Genomic DNA, 25653 nt, shown 5'->3' with positions numbered 1-25653 from the left:
AAGCAACCAAGGCTTATCAAAACCAGGCGCACTGTGGAACAGATACTGAGCGTCAATCTTCTTGGACATGAGAAGGACCAACAGAGGGGACTCCCAGTTCCTGACGAGGACTTCCTTGAGTACCTTGTGGAAAGGTTCAGTCACAGCCTCCTTAGGAGATGTGTAGTCCAGGACCTCAAGCATCTTGGCCCTGGGCTTATCCTCCACTTCCAAAGGAAATGGAATGGCATCAGCCATTTCATTTACTAAAGATGGAAATGACTTTCTCCTTTCAGATGGATGGGAGAGTTCAGAGGGAATCCCATAAGACTCATCCAAGGGAAAGTACCTGGGATCCTCCTCTGAATCCCATGAGCGCTTCTCTTCGGTGTCAAACAGTATTTCCCAATGGGATCATCGAGACCAAACCTCCCTTGGTGCCAAGGAACCATGTCCTCGAGTCTACTTCCGTCTTAACTCTGGGGAAGCTTCCTCCACCTACGTCAAGGGAGTGCCAGCTTGGGTGGCAGTCAACATTAGGGTCATAAACAACGCCGGTGTCAGAAGCCACACCGCAGGCTGAGGGCCAAGCAGAACCATAATGGAAAGCAGGGTAGGCGCAAGCACCCCCGATGTCAATGAACACCATTGCATAAGGCCATCCAGCAGCTCAAAGAGCAAGGCATGGATGTGGTCACCGAGAGCCAACGCTGGGAAAAGCTGGGGTGCTGGCTGAGAAGCAGGTTGCAGAACTGCTGGAGTCGACGCAGGAGCTGGATCTCAGCTGCTAGGAAATAGGCTCATTGGTATCTCCTGTATGGAGGGGGCGTGGTCCTCCTCGCATGACACTTCTAGGGTGCCTAATCCTTCAATGCCCCAGAGCTCCCGGTAACATGTGTCGATGACTGATGACGATGCTTCTTGGCCTTCGCCCAAAACGTGTCACAAATACTCCTTGATGCCGACAAGGACAATGTCGAATCCTCACATCGCCTCATGGTCAGGTCTCGTGATGGATGGTCTCAATGGCTCTGCTCAGGAGGCCTCGAGGCAGGTTGAGACCCACTTGATGCTTCACTGCTCCCAGTGTCTACAGGACTAGCAGCAACCATGCCAACCGACGAAAGTGTGATGCGTACTTGGCTCCAAAAATCCTCTCTCATTGAGCCTCTCTGGAAAGCTGGGTCCTCTTCTTCATGTGAAGACAGAGAACACAGATAGCAAGGCTATGGTCAGGCCCAAGAAACTGCAGACATCAAGAATGGGTGTCCTTCCCAGAGACTGTCCGATTGCACCGGGTACAGTGCTTGAAGCCACTCTAATGAAATTAAAGGAAAGGAAAATGGAAGTTCCAATAACAGGAACACAATTAAAAAATAGCTGGCAGGCATAAAAAGTAGCTGTCTAAGACTAAGTGAATGAGGAGATGGTAAGAAAAAGCACCTAAAACTGAGGAAACCGCATTCACGCGACAAGCGGGAAGGTGCTCCCGCTCCACAAAGCTTTCATTTAGCTTTGGTAAATGCCGGACCAGGTGATGCGGATCGGCGTCACCCAATTGTGAGAATATAGAAACCTGCTTGTCCTCGGAGAAAGGATAGCATCAGTACCCGGGATGCCAGTGGAGCACCTCCCCCCCCCAAAGCTTCCAAGTCTGCCCACATGAAGACAGTCAAATCCCTTCCACAAGTGTCACCAGCCAGTCAACATCTCCCCCACCCAATACAGCCAGTTAAATCCCTTCCCACCGGGTTAGTGAATCGTGACAGCCACTGTGCAGCCAAGAAGTCACACCTCCTTCTTGGACTTCTTATTGAGTTGGCTCTACTCATCTTCAATATGCTGCTATTGAACAGGAGCTGCATCTTCATTGTACTGCACAACTCCTTGTAAGCTTTATTAATATGGTGCAGCAACCACCATACTAGTCTCGTAAAACTGAGACCCCCAGACCAATGCAGGAATTCCTGCATCATGTGGCTCAAACTCAACAGAGAGCCTCTTAGTGCAGTGATGCTCTGCAGCAGCCGCTAAAAAGAACATATATACTGGACAAAAATTTCTATCTGGGATTTGTCAAGCCCTGACTTAAGAAGCCCAATATATATTTTTAAAGACAACACACTGAATTTCTTACCTCTAATTCATCTGCCAATTCTGTGTGTGGTTCTTCATTTTCATTGTTTTTAGGCAAGTATGTCATCTTTAACCTAAGATTGCCTTTAACTCTGGATTTTTGACTGCAACAGAAGAAAAACATTTATTTATTTTTTTTCTCCAGCGTTCTATACAATGTTTCTTTGCCTGTTGCAACAAATGTATCCACAATAAGGCAAAGCTTTCTTTAAAGAAATGTTGCCAGTTACATGCACAGATTGTGTGTGACTACACTTGGTACAGATTCTTCCGGAGATTCCTGGAAAGTGAAAAAGTTACTTCCACTGCTGCTGCTCAGTAGCTCCCCTCAGATCATTAACTTAGGAAGAACGCCTCAGAAGAGGAAAAGGAAAGTTTGTGTAATTGGAGAACAGCTGTCTTCAGAAAGCAATAGGTAAGGATATCCAAGTTTGTTTTCTCTGAAGACAAGCAGTTCAGTCACACATGGAGCTCCACAGCCGACAGTTATCATCAACAAAAACTGGTAAAAGGTGGGAATTTGTTGTTGCTGGGAAAACTCTTCTGCAATTTTTACTTTAAAAATTTTAAACAGGGAAGACAACTGGAAATTATAAACTAGGCAGTAGAGTGTTGTACCCAGGTGGTTATCCTAACTAGGTGGGCCATTAGGCTCCCACCATTACAAAATGGACATGACCCATGCTGACTAGGGTTACCATATTTTGTCCCCCAAAAAGGAGGACACATGCCCCGCCCACCACACACCCCGCCCCCTGTCACACACCCCGTCACTCCCCCTCCCCTTACTACTGCCCTGGTGGTCTAGTGACCTCGCAAGGTCACTTCAACTCTCGGCAGCCATTTTGAATCGGCGCCGAGATCACCAACAGGAAGGGGGCTCTTTCCTGCCCTGAAGGCAGAAGAAGTCACTAGACCACCAGGGCAGTAGTAACTAAGGGGAGGGGAGGCTAGCAATCTGCCCGTTTGTCCGGATTCCTGCCCTAGCGGAAAGAGGAAATTACATTAAAAGAAGACGGGACACTGAGAGGGAAGGGAAGGCTAGAGATGACGAGCCTGTCTGCTGCTTCCACTGTCATGGCCACCGCCGCCACAACTGAGGTAAAATAAAAGATTTAAACCCACCAGGGCGGCAGGAACGAAAGGAGGGCTGTCAGGGAGCTGAGGGCGGGCAGGTGGGAACCTAGAGCTGCCTGTAGGTGAGCGCCCAGGCGGCGGTAAGCATGGCTTGTGGTGCCCTCCAGAGGTCGCCGCCCCCTGCCATGCTTACCACTCTTACCAGGTTCCACCGCCCCTGATAGGCATGTCAATCTCATAGCAAAGGAGTATGTACCTGTAAAAGTATATAAGTAGGGACCTAGAATACTGCCCAAAGAGAATACATGAATGTAATGAAGACCAGTATACAGTGACAGTGTGTGGTTCTAACCTGTTTTTCTATGGTTTACCATGCTAGTGGCTATAATGGTGTGTGAAAATGTTCAGAATTTGCCTGCTGGTTCTTGAATGGGATATGGCATGCTGAAAAGATCTCTGAAGAGAGCAAGGCTACAAATACTGATGTAATTCACCTGGGGACAAACGAACTGGCCAACAACAGCAAGTTTACAGCAGAGAGAGCATTCCAGAAGATTGGGGAGGGACTGAAATCTTTGGTTCGGACTGTGGCTTTTTCTGAAGTAATTACTGCATGCCGTAAGGGAGAGGAAAGACTACACAAAACAGTGGAATTCAATACATGACTTGAGTCTTGGTGTAAAGAAAAAGGTTTTAGATACATAGGAGCATGGGGTAATATGTGGAAAAATAACAAGCTGTACAGTAATGATGGGCTACATCTTTCTGTGACAGGAAAAATAATCCTTGGGGAGAAAGTCAGACAGTATGTTTCTAGACATGTATAACTAAAGGGTGAGGGTGACAAAAGGAAACAAGGAAATTCAAGAAGTCACTCCCGGAATAAACATGATGGCAAAGGGAATGGTCAACTAAATAAAGAAAAGCACCTTAACTCACTAAGCACATGGAAAGCAATGAGCACGAATGCTCATAGTTTAAGTAAAAAGGTTCAAGACTTGCAAGCCCTAAAGTTTGAAGAAACCTTGGATATTGTTGCTATTACAGAGACGTGGTTCAATGATTTCCTTGAATGGGATGTGACCAAACTGGACTATAATCTTTTTAGGAAGGATAGAGAGGGCCAAAGAGGTGGAGCAGTGGCGCTGTATGTGAGAAACAATATCAGAGCGGCTGAAATGCGGTTAACCTGGAGAAAGGAAGAAGCTTTATAGATCGTCCTGGAAAGAGAAGATGGAACCTGTATCCACAAGGGTGTTATCTACAGACCTCCGACACAAATAGAGAAGCTAGACAAGGATCTGATAGAAAATATTCAAAAGATTGGTATGAAAGGGGAGGTGCTACTGTTGGGACATTTCAACTGGTCTGACGTAGATTGGAACGTCCCATTTGCAGAATCGGAAATAAGTAGGTAGATTGTGGACACCTGTCAAAAGTGTTTCCAATATCCGGGTGGGTGCCCACCTATGTAATATAAGGGCAAAGGCGAAGTACGGATGCACAAAACTCAAAGTACTGGATTTCGGATGTACTGATTTTGATAAAATGGGGGAATACCTGAAGAAAGAGCTGTTGGCGTGGGAAGAAGTAGGAGAAGTGGAAAATCAGTGGTCAAAGCTAAAGGCTGCTATAAATAGGGCAACTGATCTTAACTCAAGGAAAGTAAACAAAAACAAAAGGAGCAGGAAGCATATATGGTTCTCCAAACAAGTAGCTGAAAAAATAAGAGCAAAAGAGACTTTGTTCAAGAAATACAAACGAACGCAATGAGAGGATCACGGAAATGATTATCAGATTAAACTCAAAGAAGCGAAGAGGAAAATATGGCTAGCAAAAGCACAAGTGGAAGAAAAAATGGCTAGAGATGTAAAGAGAGGTGACAAAACCTTTTTCAGATATATTGGAGAAAGGAAAAAAGGTAGGACTGGAAATGCAAGACTGAAAGAAATGAGAATGGCTATGTGGAGAGTGATGAGGATAAAGCTAACATGCTAAACAATTACTTCTCTTCAGTGTTCATGGAGGAAAATCCTGGAGAAGACCCGAGGTCAGCTGCCGAGGGAACATTTGGGAAGGGAGTGGATACTGCACCGTTTACAGAAGAAAAAGTTTATAAATAGCTTGAGAATCTGAAGGTGGCCAAAGCTATGGGGCCAGATGGGATACATCCCAGGATACTAAGGGAGCTCAGAGAGCTCCTGGCAGGACCTCTTAAAGATTTATTTAATAGATCTTTAGAGACAGGAGAGGTTCAGCGAGATTGGAGACGAGTGGATGTGGTCCCTCTTCATAAAAGTGGAGACAGGGAAGAAGTGGGAAACTACAGACTGGTAAGTCTCACGGTGGTGGTAGGAAAAATAATGGAGTCGCTGCTGAAAGAAAGGATAGTTCACTTTCTAGAAGCTGACAGGTTACAGGACCCAAGGCAACATGGCTTTAGCAAAGGAAAATCCTGCCAAATGAATCTTATTGACTTCTCTGACTAGGTGATCAAAGAACTGGATAAAACACGTGCGCTAGATGTAATCTATTTGGATTTCAGCAAAGCCTTTGATATAGTCCCCCACAGAAGACTAGTGAATAAGCTGAAAGGGCTGAACGTAGGGCCAAAAGTGGTGAACTGGATAGGAAACTGGCTGACCAACAGGTGGTGGTAAATGGAATCCGCTTGGAGGAAAGGAAGGTGAGCAGTGGAGTTTCTCAGGGGTCGGTGCTGGGGCCGATTCGGTTTAATATATTTGTGAGAGATATTGCTGAAGAGTTGTAAGGAAAGGTATACCTTTTTGTGGATGACACAAAGAAAGCCAATAGAGCTGATATCCTGGAGGAAGTAGAAACGATGAGAAGGGATCTACGGGGAGGAAGTGACGTCACCGACAAAAATGGCTGCCCGAATGAGGAGCTCGGCGTTGTTAAACTTTAAACTTATTTCTTGGGCAATCAAGTTTAACTTTTCAAGATGGATTTTCGGTGCCTTCTTGCCTTAAACCTCCACTGAGCACAAGCGATGGCAGACCATCGTCAGTGGGCAGTCAATTTACAGGATTTTGCCTTTCAACAACGCGCAGCAGCTCTGATGGGCGAAAGGATGGAAATGGAGAGACGGAGGAGGGAACACCCGATCCACATGCACCTGAGGCCACCACTGACAGAAAACCATATCTCCTTTAGCATGCATGAATCCTGATAATTCGATTTGAGCGATCGGGGCATCCCTGAATGTGATTCAATCAGAAATAAAAGCACTACGGAATGAAGATCAGACAAAGTTTTAAATTTAGCCCTGCATTGTACTGATAGCCAAAGTTTTTGCAAAAATGGTGATGTGGTCACGTCACTTGCAACCTTCTGTGAGTCTTGCTGCAGCATTCTGAATCAACTGGAGCTGGTGCAGGCCTTTGTAGTCAGACCACTGTATAGTGCATTGTAGTAATCTAGTCTTGATGTTACCATGGCATGCACAACTGGGATAAGATTTACCTTCTCGATGTAAGGAGAGAGGCAGCGTAGCTGTCGCAAATAGTAGAAGCAGCTCTTGAAGGCTGCTTGGATTTGGGGAATCAGAGTAAGTGTTGAATCTAACTGTATTCCAAGGTTCCTGACTTGTGATTTGAGGGGGAGTTCATACTTTCCAAAAGGGAAAGGGGAAAGGGAAATGGGAGTTGATATACCGCCTTTCTGAGGTTTTTGCAACTACATTCAAAGCGGTTTACATAGTATATTCAGATACTTATTTGTACCAGGGGCAATGAAGGGTTAAGTGACTTGTCCAGAGTCACAAGGAGCTGCAGTGGGACTCAAACTCAGTTCTCCAGGATCAAAGTCCACTGCACTAACCACTAGGCTATTCCTCCACTAGGGATTTTGATGTCAGGTATGTATCCACTTGTGTTAGGGACCCAGAGAAGCTCGGTTTTACTTGGGTTCAGGCAAAGTTTGTTGTGTTTAGCCCATTCTTCAATTGATGTTAGACAAGTAATCAGTTTATTCAAGGCTGTAAGTAAGTCAGGTTCAATGGGTATGAGTAGCTGCACATCATCCGCATAGATGTAGAACTGAGTGTCCATTGACTGAATCAGCTCAGCTAGTGGCTTGAGGTAGATATTGAACAGAATAGGTGACAGTATTGATCCTTGTGGTACCCCATAGGTCAGTGTCCATGGTGGTGATGAGTTGCTGCCAATCATTATGGATTGTTGCCTGTCTGATAGATAGGATCTGAACCAGGCAAGTACTGTTCCATTGATACCTGTTTCTGTCAGTCGTGCTAGCAAGATATCATGATCCACAGTGTCAAAAGCTGCAGAGAAATCTAGCAGTACTAACATAGAGCCAAATCCCTTGTCTCGGTTTCTGTGAAGACCATCTAGCAGGGATACGAGGACCGTTTCTGTTCCATAACCAGGTCTGAATCCAGATTGACATGGATCTAGCCAGTTACTCTGTTCTAGCCATTCATTAAGTTGAACACAGACTGTTTGTTCTATGAGTTTCCCTAGAAACGGGATGTTGGATACTGGCCTGTAACTTTCAAGGTTGTTTTTCTTCAGCAGAGGGCGAACCACTGCCCTTTTTAATGCTGTTGATAGTTGCCCATTAGAAAGACAGGTGTTCACAATTTTTTTGGCGCCTTCTATAAGGTCCATACTTGCCTGCTGCACTATCTTTGATGGGCAGGGATCGAGGGAGCAGGTAGTTGGTCGAAGGTCTCTTAGGATTTTGTCAAGGCTCTCCTCTGTCATTAGGTTAAAAGTGTTCCATCTGTCTCTGTTAGGAGGGGATGAGTTTGTGCACCCCTGGTTGACTGGTTGGGCACTGGGTGGGATTGCCTGTAAATCTTGGTGGAGACTTTTAATTTTGTTGGCAAAATCATTGCAGTTCAGTTTAGACTGGGCAGGCTGGTTTTGTTGTGGGGGCTGCAGTAGGCTGTTTACTATACTGAACAGCTGCTTGGTTGAATTGGCAGCCTGTGTAATGCATTGAGAGAAATACTGTTTTTTGGTTGCTGTTAAGGCTTGGCGGTTCTTTGCCACGTGCTTCCTGCAGTTTAGCCTGTCTTCATCCAGGTGAGATTTGTGCCATCTCCTTTCCAGTTTTCGGCCTTCGTTTTTAAGGATCTGAAGTTCTGGAGAAAACCAAGGTGAGCATTTGTGAGAAGATTGAAGCCTGCTTGTCCTCAGAGAATTACATTTTACAGAAAGTGAGTAAAAGTCACTGTTGCGAAGTATACACTGACTCTGTGAACTGCCACCACCAAAAATGCAAAGATCCATGTCAGATTTGACTTGAGTCACTGAGAATTCCTGAAGATCCATCTTCCTAGCTTCATAGAATCTGATCTCAAAATGGCTTTCACGAACTATGCCAAGCTAGGGGCAATTCTCTGGTTTTAAAAGGAAGAGAACAGAAAAGAAAATTTGATAGACTTGTGTTGGTGTCTCTCTCAAAGCATCTTGTGAGTCTTGGTATGTATCATGTTGGTTGCAGCAATCTTTGTTGTCACTTTTAGCTACTCTCTTGTATCTTCCTCACCCTGTCCCCTGGACACTAGTAGTCCTACAGAGAGGACAGTTACTCCTGGAGGAATTCTGCACAACTGCACAATGCAGAATTTCCTACCTGTGCAGAATTGTGCACAGCCATCGAAATCAGCTGCTCTCAATTGCTCTCCCCCTCCCCTGCAGAGATCGTTCAGCAAGAGGAGGAGGAAGTGAATAGCTGCATATCAGGCTGCCTCTTTTTTCTCTGCTGGCCTAGACTCTACTGTTCATTTGAACCACAGGGCTGTACAGAAGCCCACTTGGTTCACATGAACAGTCAGGCCTAGGATGGCACAGGAGGAAAAATGTGGCTTAATGCACAGTCCACTTCCTCCTAGTCCTGCCATGTGATCTCTGCTGGGGAGAGGAAGAGAGAGACTGAGGAGAGCAGTTAAGTGTGCACCATTGGGATTTGGGCCATGGTGGTGGTGGTGGGGGGGGGGGGGGGGGGGGGTGAGGCAGAAAAAGCTGAGTGTGCATCATGGGGATAGGAGAGGCAGTAGAGAAAGTGGAAATTGTGCCGGGGGGGGGGGGGGGGGGGGGGGGGGAAATAGAACAAGCTGAGAGTGTGACACTGGTGTGTGGGGGATGAGGGAATCGAGCTAGAGGTGTGCCTGGTGTTGTGGGAGATACACAAACATGCCAAGTCACATCCATTCGGGCCCCTTCTCCAACTCACATACTTAATGGGCCCAATCTCACACACTAAATCCCTCCCCTGCTCACCAGAGCAATCTGATACCCTTATGACTAGCAGGGATCCCCAAGCCCCGCAAGCTGAAAATGTCCTTCGGCAGCGAGAACAAGTGATTTTCCTACCTTCTTCACCTGGCTGTGTTTTTCCACCCGTTGCCACTGTACCAACCCCCATCCTCATGCACATGCTTGTTTTTTTTGTGCATGCCTGAAAACCGAGCATGTGCAGAAGAGGAGAGACCAGCACAGCAGCAATGGGTGGAATGTGCCGCCAGTTGTTACAGGAAGGAAAATCACTTGATCTGGCTGCCGGAGGACATCTTCAGCTGGCAGGGCTTGGGGATCCCCCGCCAGCTGAGGTATTTATTCTTTGGGGTCGGTGGTACAGGGCAGGGGCAAAAAAGGCACACGTGCATGGGGGGGTGGGGGGGGGGGGCGGGATTGTATACCCAACCAGAATGCTATGTCTGGTTATGCTACTGGCTCATACCTCCCTCTATCTCCACCTTCCCTCCTGCAGGTCCAGTGCTGCCTTCTTAACTAAACTCTGTTCACCACCCCCCCCCCCCCACCCCAAAAAAAAAAAAAAAAAAAAAGAGTCCTACAAACCTATGGTGTTTACTGGCACTGCAGGCAGCAACTACAACAGGCTCTCTCTGGCTAGCGGTCCTTCCTTCTGTCGCAACTTCCTGTTGCCACGTGGGCAAAACACAGCAGAGGGAAAGCCTCAGGGCCTGTTGTAATCGCTGTTTATAGGGCATGGGGAGGGGGACAGAGAGAGGCAGGAAGGCAACCACGCCGGACCCACAGGAGGGAGGGGGATGGGGAGAGAAAGGAAATGCTGTACATAGATGGAAGGGAAGGGAGGAAGGAAATGCCATACACAGATGGAAGGGAAGGGAGAGGAAGGAAATGCCGTACACAGATGGAAGGGAAGGGAGAGGAAGGAAATGCCGTACACAGATGGAAGGGAAGGGAGAGGAAGGAAATGCCGTACACAGATGGAAGGGAAGGGAGAGGAAGGAAATGCCGTACACAGATGGAAGGGAAGGGAGAGGAACTCACTCTGCCTGTTGACTTATGGAAAATTGATTCATATCTTTCCTTTAGTCAGCAACTTAAATCTTATGTCAGAAGACATTTTCATAATAGTTGAGTAAAGGCTGGGACTAGAACATAACGTAAGAGTAGCCATACTGGGTCAGACCAATGGTCCATATGTAGTCCAGTATCCTGCTTCCAACATTGGTCAAGCTAGGTCACAAATACCTGGCAGAAACCCAAATTGTGGCAACATTCCATGCAACAAATCCCATGGCAAGCAGTTGTTTCCCCACGTCTCTGTCTCAAAAGCAGACTACGGACCTTTACTCCAGGAACTTTTCCAAACTTTTTTTAAACACAGATACGCTAACCGTCGTTATTTGTGACATATGGATTTTGTTTTATATGATTTGTGAATGTTTTATTTTGTATTTTTTATTACATGTTAATTTTAGCTATTTTATTATGGATGTTTTTATTGTAAACCGCTAGGAGCTGCGGACTAGGCAGAATATAAGTATTTAAAAAAAAAATGCTGCATATAGATGGAACAGAAGAGATAGGAGGAAATGTATGTGGATGGAAGAGAACGGAAAGGAGAGAAATGCTGCACATGGACTGAAAGAAAGGGAGGGGACAAATGCTGCACATGGGGAGGAAAAAGGAAATGATGCTGCAATAGTGGTGAGGGAGAAAAAGATGTCAAGATAGATTGGGAGGGGAGGGAGAGATGACAGGACAGCTGCCATGAAGAGAAACCAAGATGGGGTAGGGCGGGTGAGGAAGAGATGCCAGGAAAGCTGACAAGTTTGTGTGTGTGTGGGGGGGGGGGGGGGGGTGCGGGAGAGGACGAGATGCCAGGAACTTGAAGGGAAAGGAGTTGAGAGAGGTGCTAGATGTGCAAAGAGGATACAGAACTGGAGAGAGGAAAGAGAGAGGAACCCTTGCTGGACTCGGGGGTGGGGGGCAGAAGGAGAAAAGACATAGGGAGAGATACTGGCCTGGGGCGGGGGGGGGGGAGACAGGAGGGAAGAAGAGCGAGGGAGAGATGCAGGCACATGGAAGAGGGGCATAGGGATAGAGAAGAGTTATATTGGACAGGGCAAGAATTGGGACAGGCTCAACATGGCAGAAGATAGGGACAAAGACACAGGGGTGATGTTGGATTGGATAGATAGGGACATAGAGAGAAGATGGATGATGGAGATGGAGAGAAAAGAAGTGCTAAATGAATAAGGAGACTCTGGCAAGGCAGTTAAGAGAAAAAGAGTAAGGCAGAAACCAGAGACTGAGACCAACACATTAAGAAAAATAGAACAAATAGGAAACGGGAGGAGTCAAGATGGCAATCCGAGCTTGAGAGGGCGTCGGAGGAGTGCGCTGTAATTCTCTGATTTTTCTTGAATTCTCTTACAATATGCCTCATACTAAGAGAAAGGGGGTGGTTAAGGGTTTCCAATCGTCAGCCCTTATACCTACCCCCACTCAGCAAACGCTGCGACGCTTCCTATCAAGCACCCCAGCTGGAACCGGTGAGAGGGACCCCGCAGTTGGAACGTCCGGAGGAGCGGCGTCTCCATTAGGGGCTGAAACATCGCTATTCCCGCCGGAACTTAGTCAACCGCTTTGTCCTGCTAATCTTCAGGCCATGCAGGAGGTCTCAACGGAATCGGAAGTCGGTGACCGAAGGGCCTCTGACGGTGGTGCACAGCCCCAAGCAGCAGAAGAGACGATCATGGAGCTCGCTGCTCCCCAAGCGGTAACCTTACAAGCTATCTGGGCAGCGATACAAAACTTAACCAAGGCAGTTGCTAAAACATCCCAAGATACTGCTATATTAATAAATAAAGTAGATTCTTTATCGCTGGTTTTGGAGACTGTTAAACAAGAAGCGAAAACTCAAAACATTCAGATACAAACTGATATGACATCTCTTAAAAATGTTACAGATATGTTAATAGTGGATAAAATGAAAGTTGCTTCAAAGCTGGAACAGCTAGAGAATTATAATAGACGACTAAATCTTAGGATTTTAAATTTTCCTAATTCTATTGGAATTTCACCAATGGATTTTCTTAAGAAATATCTCCTTGAAATTCTGGCATACCCTCAGTCTGCTATTCCGCCAATTAATAGAATTTATTACCTTCCAGAATCTAAACAGTCTGAGGTGAATCCAATAGTTAATGATCAAAATCCTGAATTAAATCTTCAAGATATTTCAGCTTTATTGGAGGAATCTATTTCAGAAGTGTCTACTCAAAGGACTTTACTAATATCATTTGTTTTTGAACAAGACTTGAAGGCTCTTTTGAAATTATACTTCAAAAATTCACAAAAAATATTTTGTGGACAAAAAGTGTGGATCTTTCCAGATGTGATGAGAACTACGCAGGATCGAAGAAGAACTTTCCTAGCTTATAGAGAAGAAGTTAGATCTTTAGGAGCTACCTTCTTGTTAGCATATCCTTGTAAATGTTGTATAAAGTACATGGGGAATAAATATATTTTCTTTGATCCAGATCAGCTTAAAAAGTTCATAGAAAATAAGAAATTGTCCAGATAGTTTGTGTAAAGGTTCTAAGGTAAATATAAAGATACTGGGGATTTGTGGATCAGGCCATTTTTCCTTTTACCTATATGTCATTAGACCCTTATTTGAGTACTCCTTCCAAACTGATGGTGGTCTAAGGAAGCTGAGCATTTGCCTTTAGTATATTTTTTATTTCTTTATAATTGATACAAAGATTTTGTTGTTAATAATTTTGGTTATTACTACTTACTTTTGTAATTACTGCTGTGTTGCAACTTATAAGTTTATTTTGTAAACTGTAAGAAACTAATAAAGAATAATTAAAAAAAAAAAAACAAAAAAAACAAAAAACGACCAGACAACAGAGGTAGAAAAAAGAACTTTATTTTCTATTTATTGCTTGGAATACATCCGTTTTTGGAATGTGTATCTGCCAAAACTAGTTTTAGACATGGCTGGGGCCCACAAGAAAAACCTCACTTACTTGCCTCCAATCTCCAGCATTGAGGAGATAAATCTCCAGCTCTGGGATGGGCCACCCTTGGTGTCTCTGGATACAAAGATAGCTGGAGAGGGGAGGAGAAAGAATGAGAGGTATGGCTGTGCGCCTATGGAGAGGAAGAGTAAGAGGTGGGGGTATTAAAAGTGGGAGAAGACTTTGGGGGTAGACAATTAGGGATGTTGCTGTAAGTTAGAGGTACCTGTTGGAGGGAAAGGGAACTGAGGAGGCTGGAGCCTGAAAAGGCAAGAGGATTTCAGGCCTTAAGATGGGGGAATCCTGTGCAAATGCACTACAAATAAAATTATTCAGAATTGGTGACTTCCGGCAGAGCCGGGCAGGAAGATGGCCGCCGTGGAGTGAGATCCGCCTGACCCCGAGAGAGGTCCCCGAATCCACGGGCGCCGGATGCCCCCCCCCCCCCCGGAAGATCGGATGACTGAGGAAGGCTGGTGGGAGTGAGGGGAACCGGGAAAGATCATCGGCAGCGGCCCAGTGGAGGAGGCAAGGACGGAGGACCCGCTAACCGGCAGCCCGAGATTCAAGATGGCGGCGCCCGGCGCCCGAGAGTGAGGAGTCTATAGGCGCGGGACGGACACCGGGGCCAGCTGAGGACAAGGTGGAAGGCGATCGGGAAGCACCGAAAAGACGGGGAGCAGAGCAGACAGATCGGGAGGTGAAGGAGACTGGCTGAAGGTGAGGGAGACGGGCCTGTTTTTCTTCTCTCCCCTTCCTCTCCCCCACCCCCCACCCACATGGAGCAGACCGGCATCAATGCAGGTAGCTGTGGGATCCAACAGAAGTGCTAGAGGAGAGAGGCTGGTCTCAGCATTTAAGAGGAGTGAAGGAAGAGAGGTGCGGGCGTCTTGCTTCCCCCCCCCCCACCCCCACTGAAGGAGACAGCAGTCTGAGGGGCCACTTGGTCCAAGCTTAAAAGAGGGGAGAGAGGATCAGCAGCCTGAACAAGGGACAGCAATGGGTCTCGAGAGGCTCAGCACTGAGGGCTCCTATTTGACAGCAAAGTTAGTAAAGAACATAACGCCCAAAGGAGCTGGGTGCTGGGGACCTGGTGTAGCAGCACAAGGAGAGAGAGACACAGGCAGTGCCTAGTTATCCCAAAAGCTATCGAGCAAACAGCGTAGAAGCACGAGGGGTAACTATAATGCCGCCGAAAGAGAGTTTGGAAAAATTTCAGTATGCAGCGGACCAAGGGGGGAAGACGACGCACGAAGCGGCCGAAAATCACCAGGGAGTGGAGAAGATGAGTGTGATCCCCTCGGACTCAGAGGACGAGCCCCAAAGAGAGATGAGTGACAATACTGAGGAAATCACCAAAGCAGAAGTGGTGGGCTGGTTCAAAGAGCTGAAATCGGAGCTGGAGGGGGTCCGAAAAGATATCCAAAGCTCGCTCCAGGAGATCTGCACGGAGATAAAGGACCTGGGCACACGAGTAGAGGGTGCGGAGGACAAAATAGAAAGAATCCAGGCGGCCGACCAAAAAAGAAAGGTAGAGATCCATGGAGTTACCACGGAAATCCAGATCTTACAAGAACAGATTGAGGACCTGGAGAACAGATCCCGCCGCAACAATTTGTGGTTTAAAGGAATTCCGGAGCTGAACATCTTCACCAACTGCGATGTGGTAATTAAAGAACCGTGCCAGTATATCCTGGGTCCGGAGGGAGAGGAGAGGCTCCGGGAGATTCGCTTACAATGGGCACATCGCAGTGCGGGCCCCCCGCGGGATTCAGCCCCGAGAGATGTCATTGCTTGTTTTTTGGACTTTCCCACTAAGGAATTGATATTGGCTAAAGCGAGACAACAGAAGGTGATAAACTGGAAAAATTGCAAGATCGGAGTATATCAGGACTTGGCGGGAGCCACGTTGCAGAAGAGAAGAGCAATGGGAGAGGTGACGACCTTCATGAGAGCTAAAGGAATTCGCTATTGGTGGCTTTTCCCTTTTGCGATATGGCTAACAGTGGCGGGAAAGTCATGGAAAGTGAAGGCACCGGTGGAGGTGTGGGAGGCGTTGAGGCAGCTGGGCTGTGAAGGTGTCCCAGTCCGGGAACAACAGACACCGAGTTGACGGAACCCAGAGCAGACTCGGCATGGCAGATGGTGGCAAGCCGAGGAAAGAGGAACGACAGAGGCGTATCCTGAGGACATAAGTGCATTGGAACAGTGATATGTTTGATGAACATTAGGCATATTGTGTATATGGGATGTGGGGGAGGGTGGGGATTTGAAGGGAGAGGAGTGTCTCGGGGGCAGGGTGGGGGAGCGGGACTCTGAATGACAAATTACAAATAAAAGGAGGGAGCGGGGGCTATGGAGGAGTCTGGAGGCTCGGGGGGGACTGGGGACCTCGGGGGAACGGCGGAGCCTCTTCTCTGACCGACCGCGGTAGAAGTGTCGGGCAAGAGAAGGGAGAAGGGAGGGGGGCAGGGGGGATGGCAGGGTTGGGGGAGGGGGGGAGGTAGGGGAGACTGGGGGGGGGAAGGGAATGGCCTGAAAGTGGGATCCTGGAATGTTAACAGACTCAACAACCCTGGGAAGAGAGCGAGGGTCATGAAAGAGATAGAGTGGGGTGTGATGTGATATTTTTGCAAGAGACACATTTGAGACCCAGATAAGGGTATCTGCTCTGCACTAGGGCATATACTGAAGTGGTGACACACCAAGAGGCAGAAGGGAAGAAAAAAGGGGGAGTAGCTATAATGATTAGGCAGGCCTGTGGACTATCACAAAAGAATTCAAGGACACAACAGGGAGATGCGTGGCTATAAGGGGATTGATACAGGGGAAAGAGGCAACACTGATCAATATCTATGCCCCAAACAGAGGACAGGGGGAGTTTTTCCCACACACTATGGGAAGAAATTCAAGGGTTTATAGGAGGGCAGGCAATTGTGGGAGGTGATTTCAACATAGCACCAGATGCGCGGTTGGACCATTCGGGAGGAGGAGGATACAAGTCAGGGCCGGGGAGGAAGGCACTGTGCAAATTTTTGAGCCACACGGAGCTGGTGGATAGCTGGAGGGTGGTACGGGGCTTAGAAAGAGGATACACAGTCTACTCCCATGCGGCAAACTCGTATACTAGGATAGATGGGGTGTGGGTACATCGAAATTGGGCCCCAACGATAAAGGAGACCGAAATAGAACCAATTTCAATCTCAGACCACGCAATGGTATGGATCAGATTACAGGGCTGGGGATATAGAAAGAAGAACACTAGGTGGAAACTCAATGAGTCTCTCTTGGGAGAGGAACAAGTGAGGGAAGAGGTGCAGGCTAGCATACAGGAGTACTGGAGAATCAATGATACGGGGGAAGTGGGGGATGGGGTGTTGTGGGATGCAATGCAGGCAGTGGTTCAGGGAATACTAATTAAATGGGGAGCCAGGAAAAAAAGAGAGAGGGGACAGGTGATGATGGCTCTGCGGCATCGCTTAAGCAAATTGGAAAGAACCCATCAGAGAAACCCATCCCCACGAGTCTGGGAGGAGCTTAAGAAAATAAAGGGAGAGCTGGAACAGGGGCAAATAGCAGAGGTGGCATATATGAGAACGTGTCTTAAACAACAGTTCTTCGAATTTGCAAATAAATCCAGTGCCATGCTAGCTAGATGCCTGAGAGAGAAAAGGGTAAAGTCGAAGATACAAAAAATTAAGGATGGGAAAGGGGGGGTGGGCCCACACAGATTTGGACATAGAAAAGGGATTTCTTGAATATTATAAGGAATTATACAAAGCCCCTGAGGGGGAGCAGCCAGAAACCATGGCTAGATATTTGGATCAGATCCCGTTACAGAGATTAAGAGATGAGGGGCGCCAACGGATGTAGGAACCAATAAGACAGGAGGAAATAAAAGGGGTTATTACAAAACTCCCCAACGGGAAGGCCCCAGGGCTGGATGGGTTCACGGCACGGTTTTATAAACAGTTTGAGAGCCTGACTAGCCCGTTGTTGGTGAGGGTGGGTAATGGGGTCCTAGAGGGAAGAGACCTACTGAGATCGATGATGGAGGCGGGAGTGACTATCCTGCGCAAACCGGGGAAAGATCCGACGATGTGTGGATCGTAGACCCATCTCACTACTAAATGTGGATGCGAAGATCATAGCAAAAGTGCTGGCCAATAGACCGGGCAGATGGTTGTCTAAATTAATTAACACAGACCAATCCGGTTTCGTACCGGGGAGACAAGTGGGGGATAATATCAGAAGAACACTACACCTGTTGTGGGAGGCCCAAAAAACGGAGTCTTGGTTTGCCATACTGTCGATGGATGCCAAAAAGGCATTTGATAGGGTAAACTGGGGATTTCTGCGGGAGGTGTTGCTCAGAATGGGTTTAGGCGGGAATTTCAGTTTATGGATAGAAGCATTGTATAGGAACCCAAGAGCATGTTTGAACATTAATGAGGGCTACTCTCCCTTCTTCCCGATAGGTAGAGGTACCAGACAGGGATGCCCGCTGTCACCACTCCTTTTGCCCTATATATAGAACTGTTGGCAGTTAAGATCCGAGAACACCCGGGGGTGAGGGGACTGAGGATAGGGGACCGGGAACACCGCATAGCAATATTCGCAGATGACATGTTACTCTATGTAAAAGATCTGGGGGAAATATTGCCAGTAATATTGGAGGTATTTGAGGAATATGAGAAATACGCCAGGCTCAAGATAAATAGGGACAAAAGCGAGATAATGGGAATATCCCTAAGGGAGGAGGAGGAGACAGAGGTGAGAGAACGGTTTGAGTTTAAGTGGGCGTGCCAGAAAATCCGGTATTTGGGGATTCAGATATCGGGGGACCTAGAGAGGATATTCCCACTAAATTACAGGAGATTACAAGAACAAATAAAAAAATGATATGCTGAGATGGAAAAATAAATGGTTGTCCTGATGTGGGAGGACGGCAGTGGTTAAAATGAATGCGATGCCGCGTGTCCTGTTTCTTTTTCAGACATTACCGGTGGCGGTGCTGAAACCGTTCCTTAAGAGACTGCAGAGTTCCATAATGAATTTTATATGGGGAAACAGGAGACCGAGGTTGGCACAGAGGGTATTGTGGGAGGGGGGGGGGGGCAGGGAGAGGGAGGGAGGGCAGTTCCTAACGTAGAGTGGTACTATTGGGGGTCTCAAATGAAGATGCTTTTCGATTGGGAGAGGGGAAGGGAAGGGAGAAACCAGCAGTCCAAGTGGAACAAGCGTATTGGCCACAAAGAAACTTGAGGTCATTGCTGTGGACTTCGGAGAGCATAGGAAAGGGGCGCAGAGGGGAGATTAGCCCATTCCTGCGACACTTGTTGGACGTATGGGATGTAATGCGGAGACGGTGGGGGCAACCGGAGGGAGTGGCCTCACTGTTTCACCTTAGATGGAACCTAAATTCAGAGCAGGCAGGGAAAATGCCACATTTGCACGATGGGAGCAGAAGGGCGTGGTGAGATTTAGAGATGTGCTGCATGGGAGTGGAATGTGGACCTTTGAGGAAGTGGGAGAAAGGTATGGGATCCCTGAAGGGGGCAGATTTACACACATGCAATTAAAACATTTTATGGGAAAGCAGGGATAGAGGGGAGGGATACACCGTGAAAGAGAAAGCTTGGAAAATCTGTGGATAGTGTTGGGGAAGGTCCCAAAAGCTATTTCGGTGATATACCGATTTTTTCAAGGGGATGGAGATCAGGCATACTCATTCCAGGGAGCATGGGAAAGGGACTTGCAATATCACTTTTCAGAGCAGGAATGGAAAAACATATGTGGGGAAATACAGAAAACCTCGGTTTGTGTATTAATACAGGAGAATGCCTACAAAGTTCTCACGCGGTGGTACTACACACCAGAGAGGTTGAAAAAAATGTATCCAGGTACATCGGATGGGTGTTGGAGATGCAAAACACAGAAAGGCACGTTTCTCCATGTGTGGTGGACATGCCCGGGGTTGGCAGTATTTTAGCAAGAAGTGATGAAAGCATTGGTCCGTATCATGAGAGTATCCCTGGTGTGTAGTCCACGGGCCTGCCTATTGGGAATGTATAATGAGAGAGAGGTGTGGGAAGACAGTAAAATAGTGCGCTGGGGACTGGCAGCGGCTAAGTGCCTTATTGCATGCTGCTGGAAATCAGTGGACCCTCCAGACATACGAGACTGGAAGGTTAAAGTCAGGCATTTGTGGTATATGGAATGGTTAACAGTCTACAGAAGGGAGGGTGAACTCAAACGCAAAAGGAGCTGGATGAGAATGCAGCACAAGATAGAGCATCTTTAAGGGGTTGCCAAAACATTCCAGGGGAGGGGGATGGGGGGGATTAGGGGATAATATCAAGGGCGTGGGAGGGTGAGGGGGGAAGAACAATTACTCAAAGGTAGAATGACAGAATAACCAATAAAGGGGAAACACTGGGGGTAATACGGGAGGAGGAACTTGCTCAAGGCAGAAGCAGGGCCTATAGGAAAGATACGGGGGCCTTGCAGTTAGAAATAGTTGGATAGCCAGCCGGCCGAGCCTAAGTTAAGAGATAGGCTAATGACCTGCTGTGTATTTTCCGGAAGGGTTGTTACAAACGTAAATACAAGGGTTCAAGTATTTAGAGGTAGTTGAACAGTTTCGATGTTGAGACGGAGTTAAGTTATGGACACAAACCTCCATGTTTATGTATGGATTGATGGTTACATATGTAAATATATGATAAAATGCAATAAAAAAAATTTAAAGTAAAAAAAAAAACTATTCAGAATTTTCAAATATTGGCGCAGAATTTTAAAAAATGTTTTGCCATTATTCCCCCAGACCCACATTCCAGCCCACATCAGTCAGTTCAATTCCAACCTTATGTCACTATATCAACAATATATCAAAAAGATGACTATGTTGAGGAGGGCCTGACCATCAACAAAACTCTTTATAGCTCTCTGGGTCTTTTTCACAGGCATTGGGCCTTATCTGGATCAACAAAGTAGTTATGAAGCTTCGCCTGCCAAGATCAAACTTTCAAGGTGACATTCAGAGTTCATGTTTGAGCTTAAGACATTGTGGCATTTCTCAAAGCATCTAAAGCAATCAATGATGGTAAGTATAGATATCTTAAAAGAAGCATTAGCACTATTTCTTGCAGTTACTGATACCTTTGTAGAAAACAAATAACATTTCTTCTGACATATAACTGTCAAGAAAGCAATCCCAAGCAGTCTGCTGTGATAAACAGAAGCAGTTGATAAACCAATAAGGAAAAAAAATAAGCTCCATAAAGTTCTGAAATTTAAATACCTAATCAGGGATAAGAAAAACAAAATCCATACTGTCTCCCATTTTATTTAATATCTACCTCAAGCCTTTGGCTGAGCTGCTTCGGTCAATGGACATAAAGTTCTATATCTATGCTGATGATGTGCAACTACTCATGCCCGTTGAACCAGATCTACCCACAGCTCTGAATAAACTGCCTGCCTGCCTAACCGCAACTCAGGAATGGGCAAACAACAAACTTTGCCTGAACCCAAATAAAACATTTTCTGTTGGGAAGTATAAACTCCTAAAATCACAGGTCAAAGGACCTTGGGACACTGCTCGACTCATTACTCACTCTGATCCCCCAAATTCAAACAACTTTCAAAAATTGTCTCTATCACCTACGGCAGCTACGAAATCTCTCCATTGTATTTTCCTTCCTATACTACACCTGTAATATGGTACTAGGCCTGTAATATGACCTTGCTAGCCCTCAGATTTCCTAGTTTGCTGTCTTCAGCATATTTTTAGTTTCTTCCTGCAGCTGCATGTAAGTTACAGTGCTTTCTCAGGAAATGGAGAGTACATGTTGCATGTCAAGGTGACAGGAGGAACTGAGGCTATGCAGTCCATATATGGCAGATATAATTGGATATAATCTTGGTGGTGATGAGAGACTGAGGACCCTGCAAGTCCAAGAGATGTTCTAATGGAAATATATGTTCAGAGAGGAAGGACACCAGGTGTCTTATAATATTTATTATTTGCTTGCTACATGGTTATTTGCACGCTGTGAGCACACTGTACTGATAAGGAATTAGCCAATTGCCACAAAGTGTGCATGTGCACACAAGAGGAGAGGATGAAACAATGTAGGAAATTGCCATATATATATATACAAGCCATTGAGCCCATTAAAACAGGCAAGAAAGCGGTTGGAGCCCCGCCGGGTCCAGCCAAGCCCCCACCCAGGAAAGCCGCCCCGGGGGATGGTGGCAGAGGAAAGCGCCCGGGTCACAGCAGCAGCTCATCGGACCTGTCGGAGTGCGCCTCAGAGCTGCTGTCGGACGATCCCCGCCCGGTGCTCGCCGGTCACCCGTAGCTCTGTTCCTGCCTCCTCTATCAACGTCGGAAGAGATTTGTGACGTGCCATGCATGCGTGGCACGTCGGTCACTCTTCATTTATATAGTAGGATAAAAACAAATAACAGAATATTACAGGAAGATCCATATATGACATAAGTTAGTTTAGGAGAAATCACATGATATGGGAAAAACAAAACTTACAACAGTATATATTTGATGGCTAAGAAAGTTTTTGCTGAGCAGTTTTGTTATTCAGTCTGTGAGTCTGGCTACTGGGTGACAACCTGCTCAAGAGAGAACAATTATTTTGTATTGGCTTAGTGAGATACCATTAAAGATTTTTACTGGTTGCGCCTATATCTAAGTCTGATTGTCTCTCTTATTCCAGCCTCTAGGGCTGAAGTGTTTTCCCCTCCCAGGGACAAGGGTCAGGATTACACACCATATATTGAAAAGATGAGTCTGACCACAGTGGTCCATGCCATAACATCATGACTTGACTACTGTAATGCCACATACAGTGGTGGAAATAAGTATTTGATCCCTTGCTGATTTTGTAAGTTTGCCCACTGACAAAGACATGAGCAGCCCATAATTGAAGGGTAGGTTATTAGTAACAGTGAGAGATAGCACATCACAAATTAAATCCGGAAAATCACATTGTGGAAAGTATATGAATTTATTTGCATTCTGCAGAGGGAAATAAGTATTTAATCCCTCTGGCAAACAAGACCTAATACTTGGTGGCAAAACCCTTGTTGGCAAGCACAGCGGTCAGACGTCTTCTGTAGTTGATGATGAGGTTTGCACACATGTCAGGAGAAATTTTGGTCCACTCCTCTTTGCAGATCATCTCTAAATCATTAAGAGTTCTGGGCTGTCGCTTGGCAACTCGCAGCTTCAGCTCCCTCCATAAGTTTTCAATGGGATTAAGGTCTGGTGACTGGCTAGGCCACTCCATGACCCTAATGTGCTTCTTCCTGAGCCACTCCTTTGTTGCCTTGGCTGTATGTTTTGGGTCATTGTCGTGCTGGAAGACCCAGCCACGACCCATTTTTAAGGCCCTGGCGGAGGGAAGGAGGTTGTCACTCAGAATTGTACGGTACATGGCCCCATCCATTCTCCCATTGATGCGGTGAAGTAGTCCTGTGCCCTTAGCAGAGAAACACCCCCAAAACATAACATTTCCACCTCCATGCTTGACAGTGGGGACGGTGTTCTTTGGGTCATAGGCAGCATTTCTCTTCCTCCAAACACGGCGAGTTGAGTTCATGCCAAAGAGCTCAATTTTGTCTCATCTGACCACAGCACCTTCTCCCAATCACTCTCGGCATCATCCAGGTGTTCACTGGCAAACTTCAGACGGGCCGTCACATGTGCCTTCCGGAGCAGGGGGACCTTGCGGGCACTGCAGGATTGCAATCCGTTATGTCGTAATGTGTTACCAATGGTTTTCGTGGTGACAGTGGTCCCAGCTGCCTTGAGATCATTGACAAGTTCCCCCCTTGTAGTTGTAGGCTGATTTCTAACCTTCCTCATGATCAAGGATACCCCACGAGGTGAGATTTTGCGTGGAGCCCCAGATCTTTGTCGATTGACAGTCATTTTGTACTTCTTCCATTTTCTTACTATGGCACCAACAGTTGTCTCCTTCTCGCCCAGCGTCTTACTGATGGTTTTGTAGCCCATTCCAGCCTTGTGCAGGTGTATGATCTTGTCCATGACATCCTTAGACAGCTCCTTGCTCTTGGCCATTTTGTAGAGGTTAGAGTCTGACTGATTCACTGAGTCTGTGGACAGGTGTCTTTCATACAGGTGACCATTGCCGACAGCTGTCTGTCATGCAGGTAACAAGTTGATTTGGAGCATCTACCTGGTCTGTAGGGGCCAGATCTCTTACTGGTTGGTGGGGGATCAAATACTTATTTCCCTCTGCAGAATGCAAATAAATTCATATACTTTCCACAATGTGATTTTCCGGATTTAATTTGTGATGTGCTATCTCTCACTGTTACCAATAACCTACCCTTCAATTATTGGCTGCTCATGTCTTTGTCAGTGGGCAAACTTACAAAATCAGCAAGGGATCAAATACTTATTTCCACCACTGTACACTAGCCAAACCAAAAAGAGTTTGTATCAGCTCCAACTAATTCAGAATGAAGCAGCACGACTGATAGAAGGCTGCAGGTGGCGCGATCACATCACACCCTTCCTGCAAAAGCTACACTGGCTACCAGTACCTTACAGGGCTAAATTTAAAACTCTCCGGCCCATTTTGTCTGAGGACCTTGAAAATCAAACAAAGTACTTAAAAAATAAGTTAGCTCTTCACACACCTTTAACGTCCTCTCAAAGATTATCACTCTATACCTTCATCAAAAGAAATTGAACGATGTGACACCCACCTGCGAGCCTTCTCAGGAGTAGCCCCCACATTGTGGAATTTACTCCCAGAGAAAATACGTATAACTCGACTACCTCTACTTCACGAAGCAGCTGAAAGCCTAGCTCTTCTCCCAAGCCTTTAATTCATAGGGTGGACTGATAATACACTCATTCTGCACCTGGACTAGCTTGCTACACACATTGTAACTTAGATCAGTTCCTTATCTCTTGCTTAACTATACAACAAATTTGCCTTGAGTTTAGCTAACCATCAAATTATCCCAAATCACTCTGTACCACGCATCTTGTTCCCATCATGTATCTGCTCTTGGTCCTCAGCTATATGGTAAGCCGTATTATAGAAAATCTTTAGCATATTATCTATGTTATTTGAATGTTCTAACCATGCTTATTAGGTGTATTAGTACTATGCTAACACTGTATTATATCCCTGGCATTTGAATTCCAGTGCTGTTAAATGTGTATATTTTGATACTTTTTCACGGTAGTACTATTAATAGGTTTCAATTTACTGTTTTCAAGTTTACCTCATTTATTGTATTTATGTCTATTCTCGGTGGTTATGCTGTTAACAAAACTGTAAGTTTTATGTTAAACTGTACCTACTGTACACCACCTTGGGTGAATCACTTCATAAAGGCAGTTAATAAATCCTCAAAAATAAATAAATACAAAGAAAGAAAACAACAAAATCTCACACTATTAATGTGAAAAACATTGTGAAAGATAGCTATCTGATGATACATTCCCCCTCAGATAGACAAAATGAAAACAGAGAGGCATTTAGCATGGTGTTGCATGAATCCCTCATACGAGTGATCGGAGGTCCTTCCCCCACCCCCACCAGCTTGTCAGACATTCCCTAAGACAACGCACTTGACAGAGGTTACGGGGTCTGTACATGAGAATCCACTGGAGCTTTCCAATCTCTTGACAAAAAAAAATGTAGCTCTCTTCAGTGCTGTTTCTATTTTTATTTTATCATTCAAAAGGCTTCACTGTAATAGCAATTGCTTGGCTCAGCTTAACACCCAGAAGCTACAAACACTGCTTGGTACTACTCCAAGCACAACAATTGAAAAAGAGCTTCTTGACTAAGGAATATATCATATTGTCATGCCTGAACTGTAGACAACTAACCATAAACACAGGAAACAACATTTTTAAACATAAAAAAATACAAAATACTTTGTTTTACTTTTTGGGAATGCTTTAATAGCATCATTTATAAAACATAAGAACATAAGCGTTGCCATACTGGGACAGGCTGAAGGTCCATCAAGTCCAGTATCCTATTTCCAACAGTGGCCAATCCAGGTCACAAGTACCTGGCAAGATCCCAAAGAGTAAAAACAGATTTTTTGCTTCTTATTCTAGAAATACCTTCAATTTAAATACGACACAATACTGA

At 46.0% G+C, this 25653-nt stretch overlaps 1 protein-coding gene across 7 annotated transcripts in view; it reads right to left on the bottom strand.

The window, feature by feature from the left end:
• Nucleotides 1-25653, bottom strand: part of NEDD4 (NEDD4 E3 ubiquitin protein ligase) — a 578822-nt gene that overhangs the window by 284786 nt on the left and 268383 nt on the right. For 6 of the 7 annotated variants that reach the window (XM_030189078.1, XM_030189079.1, XM_030189080.1 and 3 more), the window contains one exon: nt 2117-2219. The exons of the other annotated variant lie outside the window; for it this stretch is intronic. In XM_030189078.1, the coding sequence (XP_030044938.1) occupies nt 2117-2219 (103 nt within the window). The remainder of the gene's footprint in view (nt 1-2116; nt 2220-25653) is intronic. 7 annotated transcript variants of the gene reach the window in all.

The sequence above is a fragment of the Microcaecilia unicolor genome, chromosome 1 (assembly GCF_901765095.1).
Source record: "Microcaecilia unicolor chromosome 1, aMicUni1.1, whole genome shotgun sequence".
Taxonomy (NCBI): domain Eukaryota; kingdom Metazoa; phylum Chordata; class Amphibia; order Gymnophiona; family Siphonopidae; genus Microcaecilia; species Microcaecilia unicolor.
The sequence above is the reverse complement of the archived record's forward strand: the minus strand, read 5'-3'. Positions and strand labels throughout refer to the sequence as shown.